The sequence below is a fragment of the Engystomops pustulosus genome, chromosome 4 (genome assembly GCF_040894005.1).
Source record: "Engystomops pustulosus chromosome 4, aEngPut4.maternal, whole genome shotgun sequence".
In the NCBI taxonomy this organism is placed as follows: Eukaryota; Metazoa; Chordata; class Amphibia; order Anura; family Leptodactylidae; genus Engystomops; species Engystomops pustulosus.
Window position 1 is genome coordinate 226,744,719 of NC_092414.1, and position 25,674 is coordinate 226,770,392.

Consider the following 25,674-nt stretch of genomic DNA (forward strand, 5'->3'; position numbering starts at 1 on the left):
CTGGGTCAGATGGAGGGAACCTGGGAGGAGAGGAGAAGCAGGATATTATTCAGAATAATGGGGAAGTAGTCTGCCACAAAGAGAAGAGGAGGAGATGTAGAAGAAGGAGATTACATAGAAGAACCTCTGGTAATAAACCTCGGGACTCTTACGGGGGAGGGGTGGCGGGTGGTCTATATGCTGATGTTATTCATGGTATAGAAGCTTCCATCTTCAACTAGTTATGTGATGAGGCCTCTGTTGGTGATGTTGGATCCTTTAGTAGATTTTATGTTGTGTGAGACCTTTCTACAAGTAGATAACCCGATTGATTGACAAGGTCTTCCAATATCTTCAGCGCTGGTGGGTTGGGAAGGCTGCAGACCTTCTGGACCTAGTGAGATCCCTCTATAGGATTTATAAGACCACAGAGATTCATGTTTCTGTAAATGGACCTAATGCTTAAGTCTATGTGAATGCATTGCAGCAGTTGTATCCATGTGTGGTCATTATACTTGATTTGAAAAGGGATAGGGTCTATGATTGAGCTGAGATATCCTAACTCCATGTGTACAATGACCTGGATTCACAGGATCTGATTGTCCCCATTGTGTGAAGCCTTCACCATCCAGGAGGAATATTGTCAGCATACTGTCTGCAGGAGGACGTTCTACAAGTCCTGAGTCTGTGTTCATGAATGGTTCTCCTTCCGTCCTCAGGAGATGTCAGTAGAATACAACGATCTGCAGACAGACAGCGAAGGTAATTGCATCCGGATGATTTGGCACTTTCATGGGAGACTAAACTATGGAAAAGAGTGGAGGATACAGAGAATTTACACCTAGAAGTAATTATGTTGCCTTAAGATGTCCCTAAAACTTATAACTGTGTGAGGATCATGGTGATGAGGGTGAATTTGTATCTCTGACCTGGATACAACTAGTGGTTAACGTGCACACCCAAGTTTGGTCCTCATCACAAAGGACCCAATGAATCCATAAATGTGGAGACAAGACGTCACTCACAGATCCCGATCCCAGGTCGTAATCCAGGGCATTAGAAAAGTAAAATGTGATCAGTGAGTGATGTCTCTGCTTTACATTTCTAACTCTGTGGAATGATCATGAATTGTAGAAAATAGACCTGAGAATAGAAAAGCAATGGCCAAACCTATGAGCTTGGGGTTTAAAAATTCGTGAAAAATATAGTAGTGGCCTGGACGTAAGGAGCACACACCTGAGATGTCCCTCCTCTCCTCCTGTAGTCACTGGTAGCAGGTGATAATGGGCGGGTGTAAGGAGCACACACCTGAGATGTCCCTCCTCTCCTCCTGTAGTCACTGGTAGCAGGTGATAATGGGCGGGTGTAAGGAGCACACACCTGAGATGTCCCTCCTCTCCTCCTGTAGTCACTGGTAGCAGGTGATAATGGCCGGGTGTAAGGAGCACACACCTGAGATGTCCCTCCTCTCCTCCTGTAGTCACTGGTAGCAGGTGATAATGGCCGGGTGTAAGGAGCACACACCTGAGATGTCCCTCCTCCCCTCCTGTAGTCACTGGTAGCAGGTGATAATGGGCAGGTGTAAGGAGCACACACCTGAGATGTCCCTCCTCTCCTCCTGTAGTCACTGGTAGCAGGTGATAATGGCCGGGTGTAAGGAGCACACACCTGAGATGTCCCTCCTCTCCTCCTGTAGTCACTGGTAGCAGGTGATAATGGCCGGATGTAAGGAGCACACACCTGAGATGTCCCTCCTCTCCTCCTGTAGTCACTGGTAGCAGGTGATAATGGCCGGGTGTAAGGAGCACACACCTGAGATGTCCCTCCTCTCCTCCTGTAGTCACTGGTAGCAGGTGATAATGGCCGGGTGTAAGGAGCACACACCTGAGATGTCCCTCCTCTCCTCCTGTAGTCACTGGTAGCAGGTGATAATGGCCGGGTGTAAGGAGCACATACCTGAGATGTCCCTTCTCTCCTCCTGTAGTCACTGGTAGCAGGTGATAATGGCTGGGTGTAAGGAGCACACACCTGAGATGTCCCTCCTCTCCTCCTGTAGTCACTGGTAGCAGGTGATAATGGCCGGGTGTAAGGAGCACACACCTGAGATGTCCCTCCTCTCCTCCTGTAGTCACTGGTAGCAGGTGATAATGGCCGGGTGTAAGGAGCACACACCTGAGATGTCCCTCCTCTCCTCCTGTAGTCACTGGTAGCAGGTGATAATGGCCAGGGTGTAAGGAGCACACACCTGAGATGTCCCTCCACTCCTCCTGTAGTCACTGGTAGCAGGTGATAATGGCCGGGTGTAAGGAGCACACACCTGAGATGTCCCTCCACTCCTCCTGTAGTCACTGGTAGCAGGTGATAATGGCCGGGTGTAAGGAGCACACACCTGAGATGTCCCTCCTCTCCTCCTGTAGTCACTGGTAGCAGGTGATAATGGCCGGGTGTAAGGAGCACACACCTGAGATGTCCCTCCTCTCCTCCTGTAGTCACTGGAAGCAGGTGATAATGGCCGGGTGTAAGGAGCACACACCTGAGATGTCCCTCCTCTCCTCCTGTAGTCACTGGTAGCAGGTGATAATGGCCGGGTGTAAGGAGCACACACCTGAGATGTCCCTTCTCTCCTCCTGTAGTCACTGGTAGCCGGTGATAATGGCCGGGTGTAAGGAGCACACACCTGAGATGTCCCTCCTCTCCTCCTGTAGTCACTGGTAGCAGGTGATAATGGCCGGGTGTAAGGAGCACACACCTGAGATGTCCCTCCTCTCCCCCTGTAGTCACTGGTAGCAGGTGATAATGGTTGGGTGTAAGGAGCACACACCTGAGATGTCCCTCCTCTCCTCCTGTAGTCACTGGTAGCAGGTGATAATGGCCGGGTGTAAGGAGCACACACCTGAGATGTCCCTCCTCTCCTCCTGTAGTCACTGGTAGCCAGTGATAATGGCCGGGTGTAAGGAGCACACACCTGAGATGTCCCTCCTCTCCTCCTGTAGTCACTGGTAACAGGTGATAATGGCCAGGGTGTAAGGAGCACACACCTGAGATGTCCCTCCTCTCCTCCTGTAGTCACTGGTAGCAGGTGATAATGGCCGGGTGTAAGGAGCACACACCTGAGATGTCCCTCCTCTCCTCCTGTAGTCACTGGTAGCAGGTGATAATGGCCGGGTGTAACGAGCACACACCTGAGATGTCCCTCCTCTCCTCCTGTAGTCACTGGTAGCAGGTGATAATGGCCGGGTGTAAGGAGCACACACCTGAGATGTCCCTTCTCTCCTCCTGTAGTCACTGGTAGCAGGTGATAATGGCCGGGTGTAAGGAGCACACACCTGAGATGTCCCTCCTCTCCTCCTGTAGTCACTGGTAGCAGGTGATAATGGCCGGGTGTAAGGAGCACACACCTGAGATGTCCCTCCTCTCCTCCTGTAGTCACTGGTAGCCGGTGAAAATGGCCGGGTGTAAGGAGCACACACCTGAGATGTCCCTCCACTCCTCCTGTAGTCACTGGTAGCAGGTGATAATGGGCGGGGTGTAAGGAGCACACACCTGAGATGTCCCTCCTCTCCTCCTGTAGTCACTGGTAGCAGGTGATAATGGCCCGGTGTAAGGAGCACACACCTGAGAGGTCTCTCCTCTCCTCCTGTAGTCACTGGTAGCAGGTGATAATGGCCGGATGTAAGGAGCACACACCTGAGATGTCCCTCCTCCCCTCCTGTAGTCACTGGTAGCGGGTGATAATGGTTGGGTGTAAGGAGCACACACCTGAGATGTCCCTCCTCTCCTCCTGTAGTCACTGGTAGCAGGTGATAATGGTTGGGTGTAAGGAGCACACACCTGAGATGTCCCTCCTCTCCTCCTGTAGTCACTGGTAACAGGTGATAATGGCCAGGGTGTAAGGAGCACACACCTGAGATGTCCCTCCTCTCCTCCTGTAGTCACTGGTAGCAGGTGATAATGGCCGGGTGTAAGGAGCACACACCTGAGATGTCAATCCTCTCCTCCTGTAGTCACTGGTAGCAGGTGATAATGGGCGGGTGTAAGGAGCACACACCTGAGATGTCCCTCCTCTCCTCCTGTAGTCACTGGTAGCAGGTGATAATGGCCGGGGTGTAAGGAGCACACACCTGAGATGTCCCTCCTCTCCTCCTGTAGTCACTGGTAGCAGGTGATAATGCTCTGGTGTAAGGAGCACACACCTGAGATGTCTCTCCTCTCCTCCTGTAGTCACTGGTAGCAGGTGATAATGGCTGGGCTGTAAGGAGCACACACCTGAGATGTCCCTCCTCTCCTCCTGTAGTCACTGGTAGCAGGTGATAATGGCCAGGGTGTAAGGAGCACACACCTGAGATGTCTCTCCTCTCCTCCTGTAGTCACTGGTAGCCGGTGATAATGGCCGGGTGTAAGGAGCACACACCTGAGATGTCCCTCCTCTCCTCCTGTAGTCACTGGTAGCAGGTGATAATGGGCGGGTGTAAGGAGCACACACCTGAGATGTCCCTCCTCTCCTCCTGTAGTCACTGGTAGCAGGTGATAATGGCCGGGTGTAAGGAGCACACACCTGAGATCTCCCTCCTCTCCTCCTGTAGTCACTGGTAGCAGGTGATAATGGCCGGGTGTAAGGAGCACACACCTGAGATGTCCCTCCTCTCCTCCTGTAGTCACTGGTAGCAGGTGATAATGGCCGGGTGTAAGGAGCACACACCTGAGATGTCCCTCCTCTCCTCCTGTAGTCACTGGTAGCAGGTGATAATGGCCGGGTGTAAGGAGCACACACCTGAGATGTCCCTCCTCTCCTCCTGTAGTCACTGGTAGCCGGTGATAATGGCCGGGTGTAAGGAGCACACACCTGAGATGTCCCTCCTCTCCTCCTGTAGTCACTGGTAGCAGGTGATAATGGCCGGGTGTAAGGAGCACACACCTGAGATGTCCCTCCTCTCCCCCTGTAGTCACTGGTAGCAGGTGATAATGGTTGGGTGTAAGGAGCACACACCTGAGATGTCCCTCCTCTCCTCCTGTAGTCACTGGTAGCAGGTGATAATGGCCGGGTGTAAGGAGCACACACCTGAGATGTCCCTCCTCTCCTCCTGTAGTCACTGGTAGCCAGTGATAATGGCCGGGTGTAAGGAGCACACACCTGAGATGTCCCTCCTCTCCTCCTGTAGTCACTGGTAACAGGTGATAATGGCCAGGGTGTAAGGAGCACACACCTGAGATGTCCCTCCTCTCCTCCTGTAGTCACTGGTAGCAGGTGATAATGGCCGGGTGTAAGGAGCACACACCTGAGATGTCAATCCTCTCCTCCTGTAGTCACTGGTAGCAGGTGATAATGGCCTGGGTGTAAGGAGCACACACCTGAGATGTCCCTCCTCTCCTCCTGTAGTAACTGGTAGCAGGTGATAATGGGCGGGTGTAAGGAGCACACACCTGAGATGTCCCTCCTCCCCTCCTGTAGTCACTGGTAGCGGGTGATAATGGCCGGGATGTAAGGAGCACACACCTGAGATGTCCCTCCTCTCCTCCTGTAGTCACTGGTAGCAGGTGATAATGGCAGGGTGTAAGGAGCACACACCTGACATGTCCCTCCTCTCCTCCTGTAGTCACTGGTAGCAGGTGATAATGGCCGGGTGTAAGGAGCACACACCTGAGATGTCCCTCCTCTCCTCCCGTAGTCACTGGTAGCAGGTGATAATGGGCGGGTGTAAGGAGCACACACCTGAGATGTCCCTCCTCTCCTCCTGTAGTCACTGGTAGCAGGTGATAATGGCCGGGTGTAACGAGCACACACCTGAGATGTCCCTCCTCTCCTCCTGTAGTCACTGGTAGCAGGTGATAATGGCCGGGTGTAAGGAGCACACACCTGAGATGTCCCTTCTCTCCTCCTGTAGTCACTGGTAGCAGGTGATAATGGCCGGGTGTAAGGAGCACACACCTGAGATGTCCCTCCTCTCCTCCTGTAGTCACTGGTAGCAGGTGATAATGGCCGGGTGTAAGGAGCACACACCTGAGATGTCCCTCCTCTCCTCCTGTAGTCACTGGTAGCCGGTGAAAATGGCCGGGTGTAAGGAGCACACACCTGAGATGTCCCTCCACTCCTCCTGTAGTCACTGGTAGCAGGTGATAATGGGCGGGGTGTAAGGAGCACACACCTGAGAGGTCTCTCCTCTCCTCCTGTAGTCACTGGTAGCAGGTGATAATGGCCGGATGTAAGGAGCACACACCTGAGATGTCCCTCCTCCCCTCCTGTAGTCACTGGTAGCGGGTGATAATGGTTGGGTGTAAGGAGCACACACCTGAGATGTCCCTCCTCTCCTCCTGTAGTCACTGGTAGCAGGTGATAATGGTTGGGTGTAAGGAGCACACACCTGAGATGTCCCTCCTCTCCTCCTGTAGTCACTGGTAACAGGTGATAATGGCCAGGGTGTAAGGAGCACACACCTGAGATGTCCCTCCTCTCCTCCTGTAGTCACTGGTAGCAGGTGATAATGGCCGGGTGTAAGGAGCACACACCTGAGATGTCAATCCTCTCCTCCTGTAGTCACTGGTAGCAGGTGATAATGGGCGGGTGTAAGGAGCACACACCTGAGATGTCCCTCCTCTCCTCCTGTAGTCACTGGTAGCAGGTGATAATGGCCGGGTGTAAGGAGCACACACCTGAGATGTCCCTCCTCTCCTCCTGTAGTCACTGGTAGCAGGTGATAATGCTCTGGTGTAAGGAGCACACACCTGAGATGTCTCTCCTCTCCTCCTGTAGTCACTGGTAGCAGGTGATAATGGCCGGGTGTAAGGAGCACACACCTGAGATGTCCCTCCTCTCCTCCTGTAGTCACTGGTAGCAGGTGATAATGGCCAGGGTGTAAGGAGCACACACCTGAGATGTCTCTCCTCTCCTCCTGTAGTCACTGGTAGCAGGTGATAATGGCCGGGTGTAAGGAGCACACACCTGAGATCTCCCTCCTCTCCTCCTGTAGTCACTGGTAGCAGGTGATAATGGCCGGGTGTAAGGAGCACACACCTGAGATGTCCCTCCTCTCCTCCTGTAGTCACTGGTAGCAGGTGATAATGGCCGGGTGTAAGGAGCACACACCTGAGATGTCCCTCCTCTCCTCCTGTAGTCACTGGTAGCAGGTGATAATGGCCGGGTGTAAGGAGCACACACCTGAGATGTCCCTCCTCTCCTCCTGTAGTCACTGGTAGCCGGTGATAATGGCCGGGTGTAAGGAGCACACACCTGAGATGTCCCTCCTCTCCTCCTGTAGTCACTGGTAGCAGGTGATAATGGCCGGGTGTAAGGAGCACACACCTGAGATGTCCCTCCTCTCCCCCTGTAGTCACTGGTAGCAGGTGATAATGGTTGGGTGTAAGGAGCACACACCTGAGATGTCCCTCCTCTCCTCCTGTAGTCACTGGTAGCAGGTGATAATGGCCGGGTGTAAGGAGCACACACCTGAGATGTCCCTCCTCTCCTCCTGTAGTCACTGGTAGCCAGTGATAATGGCCGGGTGTAAGGAGCACACACCTGAGATGTCCCTCCTCTCCTCCTGTAGTCACTGGTAACAGGTGATAATGGCCAGGGTGTAAGGAGCACACACCTGAGATGTCCCTCCTCTCCTCCTGTAGTCACTGGTAGCAGGTGATAATGGCCGGGTGTAAGGAGCACACACCTGAGATGTCAATCCTCTCCTCCTGTAGTCACTGGTAGCAGGTGATAATGGCCTGGGTGTAAGGAGCACACACCTGAGATGTCCCTCCTCTCCTCCTGTAGTCACTGGTAGCAGGTGATAATGGCCGGGTGTAAGGAGCACACACCTGAGATGTCCCTCCTCTCCTCCTGTAGTCACTGGTAGCCGGTGAAAATGGCCGGGTGTAAGGAGCACACACCTGAGATGTCCCTCCACTCCTCCTGTAGTCACTGGTAGCAGGTGATAATGGGCGGGGTGTAAGGAGCACACACCTGAGAGGTCTCTCCTCTCCTCCTGTAGTCACTGGTAGCAGGTGATAATGGCCGGATGTAAGGAGCACACACCTGAGATGTCCCTCCTCCCCTCCTGTAGTCACTGGTAGCGGGTGATAATGGTTGGGTGTAAGGAGCACACACCTGAGATGTCCCTCCTCTCCTCCTGTAGTCACTGGTAGCAGGTGATAATGGTTGGGTGTAAGGAGCACACACCTGAGATGTCCCTCCTCTCCTCCTGTAGTCACTGGTAACAGGTGATAATGGCCAGGGTGTAAGGAGCACACACCTGAGATGTCCCTCCTCTCCTCCTGTAGTCACTGGTAGCAGGTGATAATGGCCGGGTGTAAGGAGCACACACCTGAGATGTCAATCCTCTCCTCCTGTAGTCACTGGTAGCAGGTGATAATGGGCGGGTGTAAGGAGCACACACCTGAGATGTCCCTCCTCTCCTCCTGTAGTCACTGGTAGCAGGTGATAATGGCCGGGTGTAAGGAGCACACACCTGAGATGTCCCTCCTCTCCTCCTGTAGTCACTGGTAGCAGGTGATAATGCTCTGGTGTAAGGAGCACACACCTGAGATGTCTCTCCTCTCCTCCTGTAGTCACTGGTAGCAGGTGATAATGGCCGGGTGTAAGGAGCACACACCTGAGATGTCCCTCCTCTCCTCCTGTAGTCACTGGTAGCAGGTGATAATGGCCAGGGTGTAAGGAGCACACACCTGAGATGTCTCTCCTCTCCTCCTGTAGTCACTGGTAGCAGGTGATAATGGCCGGGTGTAAGGAGCACACACCTGAGATCTCCCTCCTCTCCTCCTGTAGTCACTGGTAGCAGGTGATAATGGCCGGGTGTAAGGAGCACACACCTGAGATGTCCCTCCTCTCCTCCTGTAGTCACTGGTAGCAGGTGATAATGGCCGGGTGTAAGGAGCACACACCTGAGATGTCCCTCCTCTCCTCCTGTAGTCACTGGTAGCAGGTGATAATGGCCGGGTGTAAGGAGCACACACCTGAGATGTCCCTCCTCTCCTCCTGTAGTCACTGGTAGCCGGTGATAATGGCCGGGTGTAAGGAGCACACACCTGAGATGTCCCTCCTCTCCTCCTGTAGTCACTGGTAGCAGGTGATAATGGCCGGGTGTAAGGAGCACACACCTGAGATGTCCCTCCTCTCCCCCTGTAGTCACTGGTAGCAGGTGATAATGGTTGGGTGTAAGGAGCACACACCTGAGATGTCCCTCCTCTCCTCCTGTAGTCACTGGTAGCAGGTGATAATGGCCGGGTGTAAGGAGCACACACCTGAGATGTCCCTCCTCTCCTCCTGTAGTCACTGGTAGCCAGTGATAATGGCCGGGTGTAAGGAGCACACACCTGAGATGTCCCTCCTCTCCTCCTGTAGTCACTGGTAACAGGTGATAATGGCCAGGGTGTAAGGAGCACACACCTGAGATGTCCCTCCTCTCCTCCTGTAGTCACTGGTAGCAGGTGATAATGGCCGGGTGTAAGGAGCACACACCTGAGATGTCAATCCTCTCCTCCTGTAGTCACTGGTAGCAGGTGATAATGGCCTGGGTGTAAGGAGCACACACCTGAGATGTCCCTCCTCTCCTCCTGTAGTAACTGGTAGCAGGTGATAATGGGCGGGTGTAAGGAGCACACACCTGAGATGTCCCTCCTCCCCTCCTGTAGTCACTGGTAGCGGGTGATAATGGCCGGGATGTAAGGAGCACACACCTGAGATGTCCCTCCTCTCCTCCTGTAGTCACTGGTAGCAGGTGATAATGGCAGGGTGTAAGGAGCACACACCTGAGATGTCCCTCCTCTCCTCCTGTAGTCACTGGTAGCAGGTGATAATGGCTGGGCTGTAAGGAGCACACACCTGAGATGTCCCTCCTCTCCTCCTGTAGTGACTGGTAGCATGTGATAATGGCCAGGTGGAAGGAGCACACACCTGAGATGTCTCTCCTCTCCTCCTGTAGTCACTGGTAGCAGGTGATAATGGCAGGGTGTAAGGAGCACACACCTGAGATGTCCCTCCTCTCCTCCTGTAGTCACTGGTAGCAGGTGATAATGGCCGGGTGTAAGGAGCACACACCTGAGATGTCCCTCCTCCTGTAGTCACTGGTAGCAGGTGATAATGGCCGGGTGTAAGGAGCACAAACCTGAGATGCCCCTCCACTCCTCCTGTAGTCACTGGTAGCAGGTGATAATGGGCGGGTGAAAGGAGCACACACCTGAGATGTCCCTCCTCTCCTCCTGTAGTCACTGGTAGCAGGTGATAATGGCCAGGGTGTAAGGAGCACACACCTGAGATGTCCCTCCTCTCCTCCTGTAGTAACTGGTAGCAGGTGATAATGGCCGGGTGTAAGGAGCACACACCTGAGATGTCCCTCTTCTCCCCCTGTAGTCACTGGTAGCAGGTGATAATGGGCGGGTGTAAGGAGCACACACCTGAGATGTCCCTCCTCTCCTCCTGTAGTCACTGGTAGCAGGTGATAATGGCCGGGTGTAAGGAGCACACACCTGAGATGTCCCTCCTCTCCTCCTGTAGTCACTGGTAGCAGGTGATAATGGCCGGATGTAAGGAGCACACACCTGAGATGTCCCTCCTCTCCTCCTGTAGTCACTGGTAGCAGGTGATAATGGCCGGGTGTAAGGAGCACACACCTGAGATGTCCCTCCTCTCCTCCTGTAGTCACTGGTAGCAGGTGATAATGGCCGGGTGTAAGGAGCACACACCTGAGATGTCCCTCCTCACCCCCTGTAGTGACTGGTAGCAGGTTATAATGGCGGGGTGTAAGGAGCACACACCTGAGATGTCCCTTCTCTCCTCCTGTAGTCACTGGTAGCAGGTGATAATGGCCGGGTGTAAGGAGCACACACCTGAGATGTCCCTCCTCTCCTCCTGTAGTCACTGGTAGCAGGTGATAATGGCCGGGTGTAAGGAGCACACACCTGAGATGTCCCTCCTCTCCTCCTGTAGTCACTGGTAGCAGGTGATAATGGCCGGATGTAAGGAGCACACACCTGAGATGTCCCTCCTCTCCTTCTGTAGTCACTGGTAGCAGGTGATAATGGCCGGGTGTAAGGAGCACACACCTGAGATGTCCCTCCTCTCCTCCTGTAGTCACTGGTAGCAGGTGATAATGGCCGGGTGTAAGGAGCACACACCTGAGATGTCCCTCCTCTCCTCCTGTAGTCACTGGTAGCAGGTGATAATGGCCGGGTGTAAGGAGCACACACCTGAGATGTCCCTCCTCTCCTCCTGTAGTCACTGGTAGCAGGTGATAATGCTCTGGTGTAAGGAGCACACACCTGAGATGTCTCTCCTCTCCTCCTGTAGTCACTGGTAGCAGGTGATAATGGCCAGGTGTAAGGAGCACACAACTGAGATGTCCCTCCTCTCCTCCTGTAGTCACTGGTAGCAGGTGATAATGGCTGGGTGTTAGGAGCACACACCTGAGATGTCTCTCCTCTCCTCCTGTAGTCACTGGTAGCAGGTGATAATGGCCGGATGTAAGGAGCACACACCTGAGATGTCCCTCCTCTCCTCCTGTAGTCACTGGTAGCAGGTGATAATGGCTGGGTGTTAGGAGCACACACCTGAGATGTCCCTCCTCTCCTCCTGTAGTCACTGATACACTGATAGCAGGTAATAATGGCCAGGTGTAAGGAGCACACACCTGAGATGTCCCTCCTCTCCTCCTGTAGTAACTGGTAGCAGGTGATAATGGGCGGGTGTAAGGAGCACACACCTGATGTCTCTCCTCTCCTCCTGTAGTCACTGGTAGCAGGTGATAATGGCTGGGTGTAAGGAGCACACACCTGAGATGTCCCTCCTCTCCTCCTGTAGTCACTGGTAGCCGGTGATAATGGCCGGGGTGTAAGGAGCACACACCTGAGATGTCCCTCCTCTCCTCCTGTAGTCACTGGTAGCAGGTGATAATGGCCGGGTGTAAGGAGCACACACCTGAGATGTCCCTCCTCTCCTCCTGTAGTCACTGGTAGCAGGTGATAATGGCCAGGTGTAAGGAGCACACACCTGAGATGTCCCTCCTCTCCTCCCGTAGTCACTGGTAGCAGGTGATAATGGCCGGGTGTAAGGAGCACACACCTGAGATGTCCCTCTTCTCCTCCTGTAGTCACTAGTAGCAGGTGATAATGGGCGGGTGTAAGGAGCACACACCTGAGATGTCCCTCCTCTCCTCCTGTAGTCACTGGTAGCAGGTGATAATGGCCGGGTGTAAGGAGCACACACCTGAGATGTCCCTCCTCTCCTCCTGTAGTCACTGGTAGCAGGTGATAATGGCCGGGTGTAAGGAGCACACACCTGAGATGTCCCTCCTCTCCTCCTGTAGTCACTGGTAGCAGGTGATAATGGCAGAGTGTAAGGAGCACACACCTGAGATGTCCCTCTTCTCCTCCTGTAGTCACTGCTAGCAGGTGATAATGGCCGGGTGTAAGGAGCACACACCTGAGATGTCCCTCCTCTCCTCCTGTAGTCACTGATAGCAGGTGATAATGGCCGGGTGTAAGGAGCACACACCTGAGATGTCCCTCCTCTCCTCCTGTAGTCACTGATAGCAGGTGATAATGGCCGGATGTAAGGAGCACACACCTGAGATGTCCCTCCTCTCCTCCTGTAGTCACTGATAGCAGGTGATAATGGCCGGATGTAAGGAGCACACACCTGAGATGTCCCTCCTCTCCTCCTGTAGTCACTGATAGCAGGTGATAATGGCCGGGTGTAAGGAGCACACACCTGAGATGTCCCTCCTCTCCTCCTGTAGTCACTGATAGCAGGTGATAATGGCCGGATGTAAGGAGCACACACCTGAGATGTCTCTCCTCTCCTCCTGTAGTCACTGATAGCAGGTGATAATGGCCGGGTGTAAGGAGCACACACCTGAGATGTCCCTCCTCTCCTCCTGTAGTCACTGGTAGCAGGTGATAATGGCCGGGTGTAAGGAGCACACACCTGAGATGTCCCTCCTCTCCTCCTGTAGTCACTGATAGCAGGTGATAATGGCCGGGTGTAAGGAGCACACACCTGAGATGTCCCTCCTCTCCTCCTGTAGTCACTGATAGCAGGTGATAATGGCCGGGTGTAAGGAGCACACACCTGAGATGTCCCTCCTCTCCTCCTGTAGTCACTGATAGCAGGTGATAATGGCCGGGTGTAAGGAGCACACACCTGAGATATTTATTGGACGCTGTTCACACCAGTCTTTCAGCAGTTGAATTACTTCACCTCCAGGTGCTATCAATCTCTCGTGTGTCACCTCTTACGCACGTCTCATAGATGAACCATCACTGGACTTGAAATTTTCTTTGATCAAGTTTTTCTTTTATCGCAGAGATCGAAATGAAAATGTGGATCCCTCAACCATCATCACGACTTCCCTGCGCCTTGATCATTCTCTGTGCCTCCCTCTTCTTCATCATTATTGTTCTCATCATCTTGTTCAGAAGTAAGTGGCCCCAAAAGTCCCTCCACCAATCTGCTAATATATCAGTGACAATATGGCCACCCAATGTTGTCTTTATCAGGATTCTCCATCCAACAGCTCTAAACTACTTCTTCTGGCATCTTGTTATAGCCTAGACATTCAAGGAGCTGCTGTTTGTCACCAAATAGAAGGTCATAGGATAATGGTGTTGTAACATCCCCCACCGGGGCCTAGCCTATTCTTGGGGCCTGGAGTCAGCCGGGGCCCACAGTACCTGAGTGGCTGGCGGTTGCGGCCTAGGCACGCTAGTATCACGGTGCTTGGTATGGAGAACCGGAAGGCTGTCCTACAGCCTGGCAGGTCTCCAGCAGGGTGGTGTTGGCAAGAAATGATGAAGGAGAGGCTGCTATAGCGGTTATCCCTGGGGCAACCCTTTGGGGTCTGGAATATGAGTCCCAGTGTGGTGGATAGGGTGCCCGTGATGGTGTCAGCCGTAGTAGCAGGGAACAGACAGAGGCAGACGTTGAACAAAAGCTACTTACAGTTCTTTATTGGAACCGACAGGAACATTAGCAACGTGCCTTAACAGAATGGTGGAATGCTGGAGATGTAGTTGGAGGGAGCCACAGGATGTAGATCACCAGCCTGGATGCAAAGGGTAGGCTGGAAGATAGCTGTGTCCTGCAAGGATGCTTCAGCTTTATCCTGGATTGCTTCAGGTATCACCCTTAAAGGTAGGATGATACCCCTTTCCTCACTCACTAACTCACTACACTCAGGCAGGGAGCTAGGCTCACCTGCTCTTGTCTGATGTGCTGGCTGCACAGACTTGCTTAGCTGAACTGAGCTGTGTCAGCTCTAGCCTAAGACTGACTTCACTGGATTCATTCCAGTCTTCTTCTGCTTCTAGAAGTTTCCTGACCAGGGGTTTTGTTACTCCCACTGGTCAGGTGGTGGCTACTCCTCCAATTACATCTCAGCTCATAGAAACACATGAGTGTAACACATGTGATTGGCTGACACATATGACCTCACACAAAACCTGCCTTACCAGGCAGGTTCTACCACTGCAGTGTTCCCCTGTGTTATCTAGGGAATATGTAGTGACATGCTGTGGGGCTGATCAGACCCTACACAGGCTGAAAGCTACATGGTGGGACGTATTTGCAACCACTGCTCTGCCTTGCATCGGCAAGGGTGTTGCAGTGTCTTTAAGACTTACATGGCTGATATCCTCTTTCTGCTCCTTTGGTTTTGGAGATGGAGGACACAGCATTTGTATGGTCTCCATGAATGGTCTCTCATGGTCCGTCCCGCCTTCATTATATTTAAGTTTGACTCTTTATTTTTTTATCTGCCAACTTCCTAATTTTAGCCCCTGGAGAAAAACCAGCTGATCGCACCACAGAGTTTAAGATTGGTAACCTCAGCGAGAGCATGGCCTTGAAGGTTGGTCAGCTGTCTCAGGAAGGTGAGTCCATCATGAATGGAGCTCAGTACCAGGGAGCAGGACATGTCTTACTCTAGTCTTCTCCCCACAGGCACCAAGATTGCAGAAAAGTTACAGCAGATGGACACCAATTTGAAAACCATTCAGACGGACACTTCCATAGGTAAAGTCCTTCATTAGGTGATAGGGAGAAGGGGGAGAGGGTCTACTATGGAGGCGGCTTATCTGCTGCCCTGGGGCCAAAAGACTGAGGTCATTTGTTCTTGTGCATGAGACCTTCCTGCTCTTACACACTTTGCAGGAGACCAATCTGCTTGACCAACCAATGTCCATAAAAGATGACTACCGGTGCCACAAAGATGGGCAGGAATAAGACCTGCTCTATGATTTGTGCTTCAGGCATTCGGCCCGGGGAGGAGCCCAATGAGGCAGTGAGTTGGTCAGAGAGATAACAGCTACAGATGAAGCACTTCACAAAACATCACATAGGCCGCTCACGTGAGACGCGGCCAGATAATCCAGTGGATTCATCCAGCTCGGGTTCTCTGGCTTCTATGGACACAGCGGTCCGGCTCCAAGATCCAAAAATCCACGTCAGTTGAAAACTATTAAGTCTTTATTCTTGTCTTTTCCAACACATCGATAAGAGTAGACCCGGGGTAATGACAGAGTCCAGGCAGAAGCTTAAGGGTTTCGTTATCCTTATTCATGGCTTGAATCTACTCTTATCGATCGCATGTATTGGGAAAGGCAAGAATAAAGACTTAGCATCTTTCACCTTACGTGGATTTTTGGATCTTGGTGTCGGACCGCTGTGTTTGTACAGTTTGTTGTTCCGGCTTCACTGTCAGCCAGACATGATAACTCGGTCTGTAGGGTTTGTGAATACAGAGAACCCCATTTCTGTGATGGAGTCAACCAGTGCTACATCTGTGGCTCACGACCCATGTGAAGAGCTGTGAGTGCGAGGTCTCCGTCATATGTTATTCATGGACTGCGCCACCAAACCAACCAAACCCACTTCAGATTTATGATGACTGTTACCATGACACCTGCATGTTGGGATAAAGGAAGTCATTGAAGTTCTTCATGTGAGATGCCATGTCTGTTATTTCAGGCCAGCTGCAGAGGGATATGCAGAGAGTCCTGTCGGCCATCGGTAGACTGTCCAATCGGATAAACAAGCTTGATAATAGTAAGTTTACTGTCCATCGTTGGGCAAAAAGTCAACAATCCAGAGGTAAAAGAGTCCAGACAGAAATGCAGGTGGCAGTGACAGAATCTGTGTTACATGTCTTTCCATATCCCTAAAGATCTTGTATCATCTCCAGGTGAGGACATCCTTGTCACATAATCCGGTGCTCTTCAGACTTTGAGGTCACCTTTAGGGCCTTTAGTCATTTCCAGGTTATGATAACATCTTCAGGTCTCGATGTTGTTTCGCTGAAGATGTTTTTCCAGATGATTATGATGTCACCTCCAAAGTATAATGTCCTCTCCAGGTGTTAATATTGTCTGTGGGTCTGTGCCTATCGCACAACGTCATCCCCTGATGTCATTTCCAGATGATTATACATGATGTATTATATGATTATATCATTCCTGGGTCATCAGTTCATCTCCATTTTGAGGTGTCCCTTCCAGTTGAATTAGTTCTCTCGTCTCTAGATCAAGTGGTCATCTGTAGGTTGCTATGTCTCTTCCAGTTTCTGATGTCTTCTCCCGGTGATGAGATCCTCTTATTCTCGTCTCCAGGATTTCATGTCCTTTCTAATTGATTGATTGGTGTCATCTCCAGGTGATGAGGTCTCTCATCCCTAGGTCATAAGGTCATCTCCAGGTGATGAGGTCTCTCATCCCTACGTCATAAGGTCATCTCCAGGTGATGAGGTCTCTCATCCCTACGTCATAAGGTCATCTCCAGGTGATGAGGTCTCTCATCCCTACGTCATAAGGTCATCTCCAGGTGATGAGGTCTCTCATCCCTCGGTCATAAGGTCATCTCCAGGTGATGAGGTCTCTCATCCCTATGTCATAAGGTCATCTCCAGGTGATGAGGTCTCTCATCCATACGTCATAAGGTCATCTCCAGGTGATGAGGTCTCTCATCCCTACGTCATAAGGTCATCTCCAGGTGATGAGGTCTATCATCCCTAGGTCATAAGGTCATCTCCAGGTGATGAGGTCTCTCATCCCTCGGTCATAAGGTCATCTCCAGGTGATGAGGTCTATCATCCCTAGGTCATAAGGTAATCTCCAGGTGATGAGGTCTATCATCCCTAGGTCATAAGGTCATCTCCAGGTGATGAGGTCTCTCATCCCTCGGTCATAAGGTCATCGCCAGGTGATGAGGTCTCTCATCCCTACGTCATAAGGTCATCTCCAGGTGATGAGGTCTCTCATCCATACGTCATAAGGTCATCTCCAGGTGATGAGGTCTCTCATCCCTACGTCATAAGGTCATCTCCAGGTGATGAGGTCTCTCATCCCTACGTCATAAGGTCATCTCCAGGTGATGAGGTCTCTCATCCCTACATCATAAGGTCAACTCCAGGTGATGAGGTCTCTCATCCCTACGTCATAAGGTCATCTCCAGGTGATGAGTTCTCTCATCCCTAGGTCATAAGGTCATCTCCAGGTGATGAGGTCTCTCATCCCTCGGTCATAAGGTCATCTCCAGGTGATGAGGTCTCTCATCCCTACATCATAAGGTCATCTCCAGGTGATGAGGTCTCTCGTCCATACGTCATAAGGTCATCTCCAGGTGATGAGATCTATCGTCCCTATGTCATAAGGTCATCTCCAGGTGATGAGGTCTCTCATCCATACGTCATAAGGTCATCTCCAGGTGATGAGGTCTCTCATCCCTACGTCATAAGGTCATCTCCAGGTGATGAGGTCTCTCATCCCTCGGTCATAAGGTCATCTCCAGGTGATGAGGTCTCTCATCCATACGTCATAAGGTCATCTCCAGGTGATGAGGTCTCTCATCCATACGTCATAAGGTCATCTCCAGGTGATGAGGTCTCTCATCCCTCGGTCATAAGGTCATCTCCAGGTGATGAGGTCTCTCATCCCTATGTCATAAGGTCATCTCCAGGTGATGAGGTCTCTCATCCATACGTCATAAGGTCATCTCCAGGTGATGAGGTCTCTCATCCCTATGTCATAAGGTCATCTCCAGGTGATGAGGTCTCTCATCCCTAGGTCATAAGGTCATCTCCAGGTGATGAGGTCTCTCATCCCTCGGTCATAAGGTCATCTCCAGGTGATGAGGTCTCTCATCCCTACGTCATAAGGTCATCTCCAGGTGATGGGGTCTCTCATCCATACGTCATAAGGTCATCTCCAGGTGATGAGGTCTCTCATCCCTACGTCATAAGGTCATCTCCAGGTGATGGGGTCTCTCATCCATACGTCATAAGGTCATCTCCAGGTGATGAGGTCTATCATCCCTATGTCATAAGGTCATCTCAAGGTGATGAGGTCTCTCATCCATACGTCATAAGGTCATCTCCAGGTGATGAGGTCTCTCATCCATACGTCATAAGGTCATCTCCAGGTGATGAGGTCTCTCATCCCTCGGTCATAAGGTCATCTCCAGGTGATGAGGTCTCTCATCCATACGTCATAAGGTCATCTCCAGGTGATGAGGTCTCTCATCCATACGTCATAAGGTCATCTCCAGGTGATGAGGTCTCTCATCCCTAGGTCATAAGGTCATCTCCAGGTGATGAGGTCTCTCATCCCTACGTCATTAGGTCATCGCCAGGTGATGAGGTCTCTCATCCCTACGTCATAAGGTCATCTCCAGGTGATGAGGTCTCTCATCCCTAGGTCATAAGGTCATCTCCAGGTGATGAGGTCTCTCATCCCTAGGTCATAAGGTCATCTCCAGGTGATGAGGTCTCTCATCCCTACGTCATTAGGTCATCGCCAGGTGATGAGGTCTCTCATCCCTAGGTCATAAGGTCATCTCCAGGTGATGAGGTCTCTCATCCCTAGGTCATAAGGTCATCTCCAGGTGATGAGGTCTCTCATCCCTACGTCATAAGGTCATCTCCAGGTGATGAGGTCTCTCATCCCTAGGTCATAAGGTCATCCACAGGTTGTGATGTCCTCTCCAGATGAATCTGTTCTGGGCACGCGAGGATGTCATCTTCTGGTCATGATGTCCTTTATTCTTCACATTCACGTCTCCTCTTATTCCCGAAGGTTCTGATGAAATCACTTGTCCCGATGGATGGCGTAAGAATCAGCTCAGCTGTTACTTCTACTCTAGTGACGGAAAACCATGGGAAGATGCCAAGAAAATCTGTGAGACCAAAAGCGCTCATCTGGTGGTCATCAACTCCGAGGAGGAGCAGGTGATAGAGACGTGGGATTTGCTGTGGTTTTTGGGAGGCTGAAAATACAGTGAAGACGAGGGGCGTAACTAGGCGCGGCAGGGCCCCATAGCAGACTCCTGAATGGAGCTTAGAAATATACATATTACACTCATATATACACACACAGTGCCATATACAGGAGTCAAGCTTTATATACACACATACAGTTTATATATACCATATACACATATACATTACATATGTTATATACATAATAGGGCTAATTGCCCCGGGTTTTTGGCGCACGCGATCGGATTGTGCTGCATTGGCGCTGGCTTGCATGCAGCGGAAATATGGGGGGAGTGGTTGTTGGAAAACCCGACGGATTCAGAAAAATCATGGAATTTTTTTTTTTAAAAATGTGTCGCTTGACACGCACTTACAAGCACCAGGAATAGGTTGGTGAACTCCGGCGCACCTCGGCGTTCATTGCTAAAAACAATCTATGGAAGCAAACACCTCACCAGCCGTGCAAAACAGGTCCATGGAGCTGAGAGAACAAGGTGTCAATCAGAAGGTTCTTCTTTCCTCAGAATTTCATATTCGGAATCACAACTGGTAAATACACCTGGATCGGACTGACAGACGTTTCGGGGGAGTGGAAGTGGGTGGATGGGACCAGATACGAGTCAACCCCGCAGTAAGTGGAAAAGATGAAGAGGACTATCTGTACCCCTATGTCACCAGCCTGTCCCCCAAGTGTCAGCGTGTCCCTATCCTGTCCCCCAAGTGTCAGCGTGTCCCTGTCCTGTCCCCCAAGTGTCAGCGTGTCCCTGTCCTGTCCCCCAAGTATCAGCGTGTCCCTGTCCTGTCCCCCAAGTGTCAGCGTGTCCCTGTCCTGTCCCCCAAGTGTCAGCGTGTCCCTGTCCTGTCCCCCAAGTGTCAGCGTGTCCCTGTCCTGTCCCCCAAGTGTCAGCGTGTCCCTGTCCTGTCCACCAAGTGTCAGCGTGTCCCTGTCCTGTCCCCAAGTGTCAGCGTGTCCCTGTCCTGTCCCCCAAGTGTCAGCCTGTCCCTGTCCTGTACCCCCAAGTGTCAGCCTGTCCCTGTCCTGTACCCCCAAGTGTCAGCGTGTCCCTGTCCTGTCTCCCAAGTGTCAGCGTGTCCCTGTCCTGTCCCCCAAGTGTCAGCGTGTCCCTGTCCTGCCCCCCAAGTGTCAGCGTGTCCCTGTCCTGCCCCCCAAGTGTCAGCGTGTCCCCGTCCTGTCCCCCAAGTGTCAGCGTGTCCCTGTCCTGCCCCCCAAGTGTCAGCGTGTCCCTGTCCTGTCCCCCAAGTGTCAGCGTGTCCCTGTCCTGTACCCCAAGTGTCAGCGTGTCCCTGTCCTGTTCCCCCAAGTGTCAGCGTGTCCCTGTCCTGTTCCCCCAAGTGTCAGCGTGTCCCTGTCCTGTACCCCAAGTGTCAGCGTGTCCCTGTCCTGTCCCCCAAGTGTCAGCGTGTCCCTGTCCTGTACCCCAAGTGTCAGCGTGTTCCTGTCCTGTCCCCCAAGTGTCAGCGTGTCCCTGTCCTGTCCCCCCAAGTGTCAGCATGTCCCTGTCCTGTCCCCCCAAGTGTCAGCATGTCCCTGTCCTGTCCCCCCAAGTGTCAGCCTGTCCCTGTCCTGTCCCCCCAAGTGTCAGCGTGTCCCTATCCTGTCCCCCAAGTGTCAGCGTGTCCCTGTCCTGTCCCCCCAAGTGTCAGCCTGTCCCTGTCCTGTACCCCAAGTGTCAGCGTGTCCCTGTCCTGTCCCCCCAAGTGTCAGCGTGTCCCTGTCCTGTCCCCCCTACTGTCAGCGTGTCCCTGTCCTGTCCCCCCAAGTGTCAGCGTGTCCCTGTCCTGTCCCCCAAGTGTCAGCGTGTCCCTGTCCTGTCCCCCCAAGTGTCAGCGTGTCCCTGTCCTGCCCCCCAAGTGTCAGCGTGTCCCTGTCCTGCCCCCCAAGTGTCAGCGTGTCCCTGTCCTGTACCCCAAGTGTCAGCCTGTCCCTGTCCTGTCCCCCCAAGTGTCAGCATGTCCCTGTCCTGTACCCCCAAGTGTCAGCCTGTCCCTGTCCTGTCCCCCCAAGTGTCAGCGTGTCCCTGTCCTGTCCCCCCAAGTGTCAGCGCGTCCCTGTCCTGTCCCCCCAAGTGTCAGCGTGTCCCTGTCCTGTCCCCCCAAGTGTCAGCGTGTCCCTGTCCTGTCCCCCAAGTGTCAGCGCGTCCCTGTCCTGTCCCCCAAGTGTCAGCGCGTCCCTGTCCTGTCCCCCAAGTGTCAGCCTGTCCCTGTCCTGTCCCCCCTAGTGTCAGCGTGTCCCTGTCCTGTCCCCCCAAGTGTCAGCGTGTCCCTGTCCTGTCCCCCCAAGTGTCAGCGTGTCCCTGTCCTGTCCCCCAAGTGTCAGCGTGTCCCTGTCCTGTCCCCCCAAGTGTCAGCGTGTCCCTGTCCTGTCCCCCCAAGTGTCAGCGTGTCCCTGTCCTGTCCCCCCAAGTGTCAGCGTGTCCCTGTCCTGTCCCCCCCATGTGTCAGCGTGTCCCTGTCCTGTCCCCCCAAGTGTCAGCGTGTCCCTGTCCTGTCCCCCCAAGTGTCAGCGTGTCCCTGCCCCCCCCAAGTGTCAGCGTGTCCCTGTCCTGTCCCCCAAGTGTCAGCGTGTCCCTGTCCCCCAAGTGTCAGCGTATCCCTGTCCTGTCCCCCCCATGTGTCAGCGTGTCCCTGTCCTGTCCCCCAAGTGTCAGCGTGTCCCTGTCCTGTCCCCCCAAGTGTCAGCGTGTCCCTGTCCTGTACCCCCAAGTGTCAGCGTGTCCCTGTCCTGTACCCCCAAGTGTCAGCGTGTCCCTGTACTGTCCCCCCAAGTGTCAGCGTGTCCCTGTCCTGTCCTCCAAGTGTCAGCGTGTCCCTGTCCTGTACCCCCAAGTGTCAGCGTGTCCCTGTCCTGTCTCCCCAAGTGTCAGCGTGTCCCTGTCCTGTCCCCCCCATGTGTCAGCGTGTCCCTGTCCTGTCCCCCCCATGTGTCAGCGTGTCCCTGTCCTGTCCCCCCCATGTGTCAGCGTGTCCCTGTCCTGTCCCCCCAAGTGTCAGCATATCCCTGTCCTGTCCCCCAAGTGTCAGCGTGTCCCTGTCCTGTCCCCCCAAGTGTCAGCGTGTCCCTGCCCCCCCCAAGTGTCAGCGTGTCCCTGTCCTGTCCCCCAAGTGTCAGCGTGTTCCTGTCCTGTCCCCCCAAGTGTCAGCGTGTCCCTGTCCTGTCCCCCCAAGTGTCAGCCTGTCCCTGTCCTGTACCCCAAGTGTCAGCCTGTCCCTGTCCTGTCCCCCCAAGTGTCAGCATGTCCCTGTCCTGTCCCCCAAGTGTCAGCGTGTCCCTGTCCTGTCCCCCCAAGTGTCAGCATGTCCCTGTCCTGTCCCCCAAGTGTCAGCATGTCCCTGTCCTGTCCCCCCAAGTGTCAGCCTGTCCCTGTCCTGTCCCCCCAAGTGTCAGCGTGTCCCTGTCCTGTCCCCCCAAGTGTCAGCGTGTCCCTGTCCTGTCCCCAAGTGTCAGCATGTCCCTGTCCTGTCCCCCAAGTGTCAGCCTGTCCCTGTCCTGTCCCCCAAGTGTCAGCGTGTCCCTGTCTTGTCCCCCAAGTGTCAACGAGTCCCTGTCCTGTCCCCCAAGTGTCAGCGTGTCCCTGTCCTGTCCCCCAAGTGTCAGCATGTCCCTGTCCTGTCCCCCCAAGTGTCAGCGTGTCCCTGTCCTGTCCCCCCAAGTGTCAGCGTGTCCCTGTCCTGTCCCCCCAAGTGTCAGCGTGTCCCTGTCCTGTCCCCCCAAGTGTCAGCCTGTCCCTGTCCTGTCCCCCCAAGTGTCAGCGTGTCCCTGTCCTGTCCCCCAAGTGTCAGCGTGTCCCTGTCCTGTCCCCCCAAGTGTCAGCGTGTCCCTGTCCTGTCCCCCCAAGTGTCAGCGTGTCCCTGTCCTGTACCCCCAAGTGTCAGCGTATCCCTGTCCTGTCCCTAAGTGTCAGCGTGTCCCTGTCCTGTCCCTAAGTGTCAGCGTGTCCCTGACCATTGTTGCTTCGCATTAGGTACTGGCTCCCTGGTCAACCTGATGAGTATTTTGGTCATGGACTTGGTGGAGGAGAAGACTGCGCACATCTCCATAGTAATGGGCGGTGGAACGATGACCACTGCTCGCGCCGTTACTGGTATCTGTGTGAGAAGAACATGTGAGAGGAGCCAATGGAACGACGTTGGACCATCTCTCCAGGTGGTTGGCACCGGATGTCCTCGGCACCTCCTAGCACTTTACTCTTCTCAGCTCATGTATTCAGTTGCTTTAAATAAAATTTCTAAACATTTTATTTTCTCCCAAAAATTCTGTGGGTTTTTTTTCTAAAAGTTGCAGAGTGACTGCAATGTTTTCCACAGGTAACATCATCTTAAAGGAAATCAAGCACTTAAAAACAAAAACAGCTGAAGATACTCACCTGCGCTCCTCTTTATCTTGACACACTCCCAGCATGCCGGGTTGTGCATAATTAGCCGCCTGGAGCGCCGGACATCTTGTCCCCGATTTCCGTGCTGCTAATTATACGTTTTTTCCCTAGGTGATCCCAGGCTTAGAGAAGACAAGTGCCGGGATCTAGATGAAGAGGAGCGGAGGTGAGATGCCTTAGATGTTGTTTTGTTGTTTTAAGTGGTTGATTTCCTTTCACAGGAATTGAAGATAAAGTTGGTTTACAACTTCTTTCCTCTATTATATCTTCATAGGACAATTACAGGGAGACCGGAAACATAGACACAGGGACAAATAATTTCACGCCAAGTTGTCGCGTTCTCTCCAGTTTTTAAATGAGGCGCCATAAAACCTTCTATGTCACAGTGAACACGCCTACAAGCTAAAAACAATCCTATTGGTTAAACACAAAGAAAGGGGTGGGGCTTTGCATGAGCCATGCCATTACATAGAGCAAGGCGAACGCCGGACCTGAAAGAGAACTATTCAGTTAAATTTATCCAATAATATAAAGGTGGGCGGAGTTAAGCATGAAAGATTGGACCTAAAAGGGAACTGCTAAGCTACACCCGTGCTCCCATGTGTGCCCCCGCTCCGCGGCCAATACACTTACTGTCCCCGCTCCTGCTTCTGGGTCCTCGAGCGTGCACGCGCGTCCCCACGTCTTGGCTTCTCAAGATTTAAAGGGCCAGCGTGCCGTTAATTGGCGCTGGCTTTACCAAGAATTCTATTTAACTCGGCCTCTCGCCACACACCCTGCCGGATCTTAGTGCCTATGCATTTGAGAAAGCTGTTTCCTGTGCCTCGTGCTAGTGATTGGATTTCCCGTTGTGACCCCGGACCTGTTCTCGACTGTGTCAAGGTGACTCGTCTGTGAGTATGCAGTTCAGTTCCGCACCCTGACCTCTGAATGTGCCTGAAATGATGCAGCCCTGTTCGCCACCTTTAAAAATGGACTCTCTACTCAGGTCAAAGACGCTATGGCCGCTCGTGACCTACCATCTACTCTGACTGGTCTCATGACATTGGCCACTCGGATTGACCTACGGTTTAATTAGCGCGCTGAGGAACTACACTCCGAGCACCCTCAAGCCCGTGTTAGACATTTTCCTTACTTGGCACCTGCCTTCCAAAAGCCACTCCAGTGGATTCCTCAGAATCGTCTGCTGAGGAACCTATCCATGTGGACAGAACCCGACTCTCCCTCCAGGAGCATTCCAGATGACGTCAGGAGAGCCTCTGTCTGTACTGTGCCAGCCCAGAGCACTTCATTGGGACTTACCCTGCCCGTCCCCAACGTCACAAAACGCCAGCACCTAGGGTTCTTGGGCGAAGCGTCCCTATGTGTGAGCAAAGCTTCTCCAGGCCTGACTATTCTCCTCAGTGTTGGTACCTACACTCAGATCCAGGTCTTGGCTTTCTTGGACTCCGTTTCTGCAGGGAACTTTGTGGATGCCGCTCTGGTCTCCCGGCATCACATCTTTGTGGTCCCTCTCGAAAAGCCTTTGGTCATATCCTCGGTCAGCAGACAAATCCTCTCAGATCCGGACCACTACCACACTGAGCCAATTTCCATGCAAGTCGGTGCTCTGCATAGGGAGAGACTGTCTTTCGTGCTGCCATGCTCTACCTCACTCCTGTTGGGTCTTCCCCTGGCTGCTGTTCCATGCAGTTGGATGACGGGGGAAATTCTTTGTTGGGATTCAGAGTGTCAGTCCCGCTGTATGGTGGTGCCTCTACCTGTACCCGTCTAGGCCTCCTCCGTGTCTCCCAAGTCCTTGTAAGGCCTACCAATGTGTTACCGGGACTTCACTGAGGTGTTCTCCAAAAAGCAGACAGGTGTACCTACTCTCCATCCCGGGGACCACAGCCATGTCGGAGTATATCAAAGAGAACCTGCAGAGAGGATTTTTACATAAATCCTCCTCTCAGGCTGGAGCAGGCTTCTTTTTGGTGACCAAGAAGAATGGCTCCCTTCGTCTTTGCATTGATTATCACTGACTTAACGGGATCACCCTCTGCCGTCAATCACAGAGC

The 25,674-nt window shown here is 52.9% G+C and overlaps 1 protein-coding gene across 3 annotated transcripts; it reads left to right on the forward strand.

Annotated features, from left to right (window-relative positions):
- LOC140125829 (asialoglycoprotein receptor 1-like) lies at nt 1-23,482 on the forward strand. 3 transcript variants are annotated; one of them, XM_072144701.1, is made up of 9 exons: nt 1-129; nt 572-741; nt 13,284-13,397; nt 14,752-14,847; nt 14,918-14,989; nt 15,944-16,021; nt 19,042-19,193; nt 19,748-19,854; nt 23,207-23,482. In XM_072144701.1, the coding sequence occupies exons 2-9, from the start codon at nt 702-704 to the stop codon at nt 23,349-23,351; spliced, it is 804 nt and encodes a 267-aa protein (XP_072000802.1). In that variant the 5' UTR covers nt 1-129; nt 572-701; the 3' UTR covers nt 23,352-23,482. The 3 variants fall into 3 exon arrangements, with proteins under 3 accessions (XP_072000802.1, XP_072000804.1, XP_072000805.1); XM_072144703.1 differs by having other exon boundaries at nt 18-129; nt 699-741; XM_072144704.1 differs by lacking the exons at nt 1-129; nt 572-741 and adding an exon at nt 775-826.
- Nucleotides 23,483-25,674: the final 2,192 nt, after the last annotated feature.

What these genes read in the sequence shown, in the direction of transcription:
- LOC140125829 (XM_072144701.1), top strand. Translation starts at nt 702, where the DNA reads ATGTCAGTAGAATACAACGATCTGCAGACAGACAGCGAAG. An exon ending in GATAAACAAGCTTGATAATA is followed by an intron (nt 16,022 to 19,041) that starts GTAAGTTTACTG and finishes TTATTCCCGAAG; the next exon opens with GTTCTGATGAAATCACTTGT. An exon ending in AGATACGAGTCAACCCCGCA is followed by an intron (nt 19,855 to 23,206) that starts GTAAGTGGAAAA and finishes GCTTCGCATTAG; the next exon opens with GTACTGGCTCCCTGGTCAAC.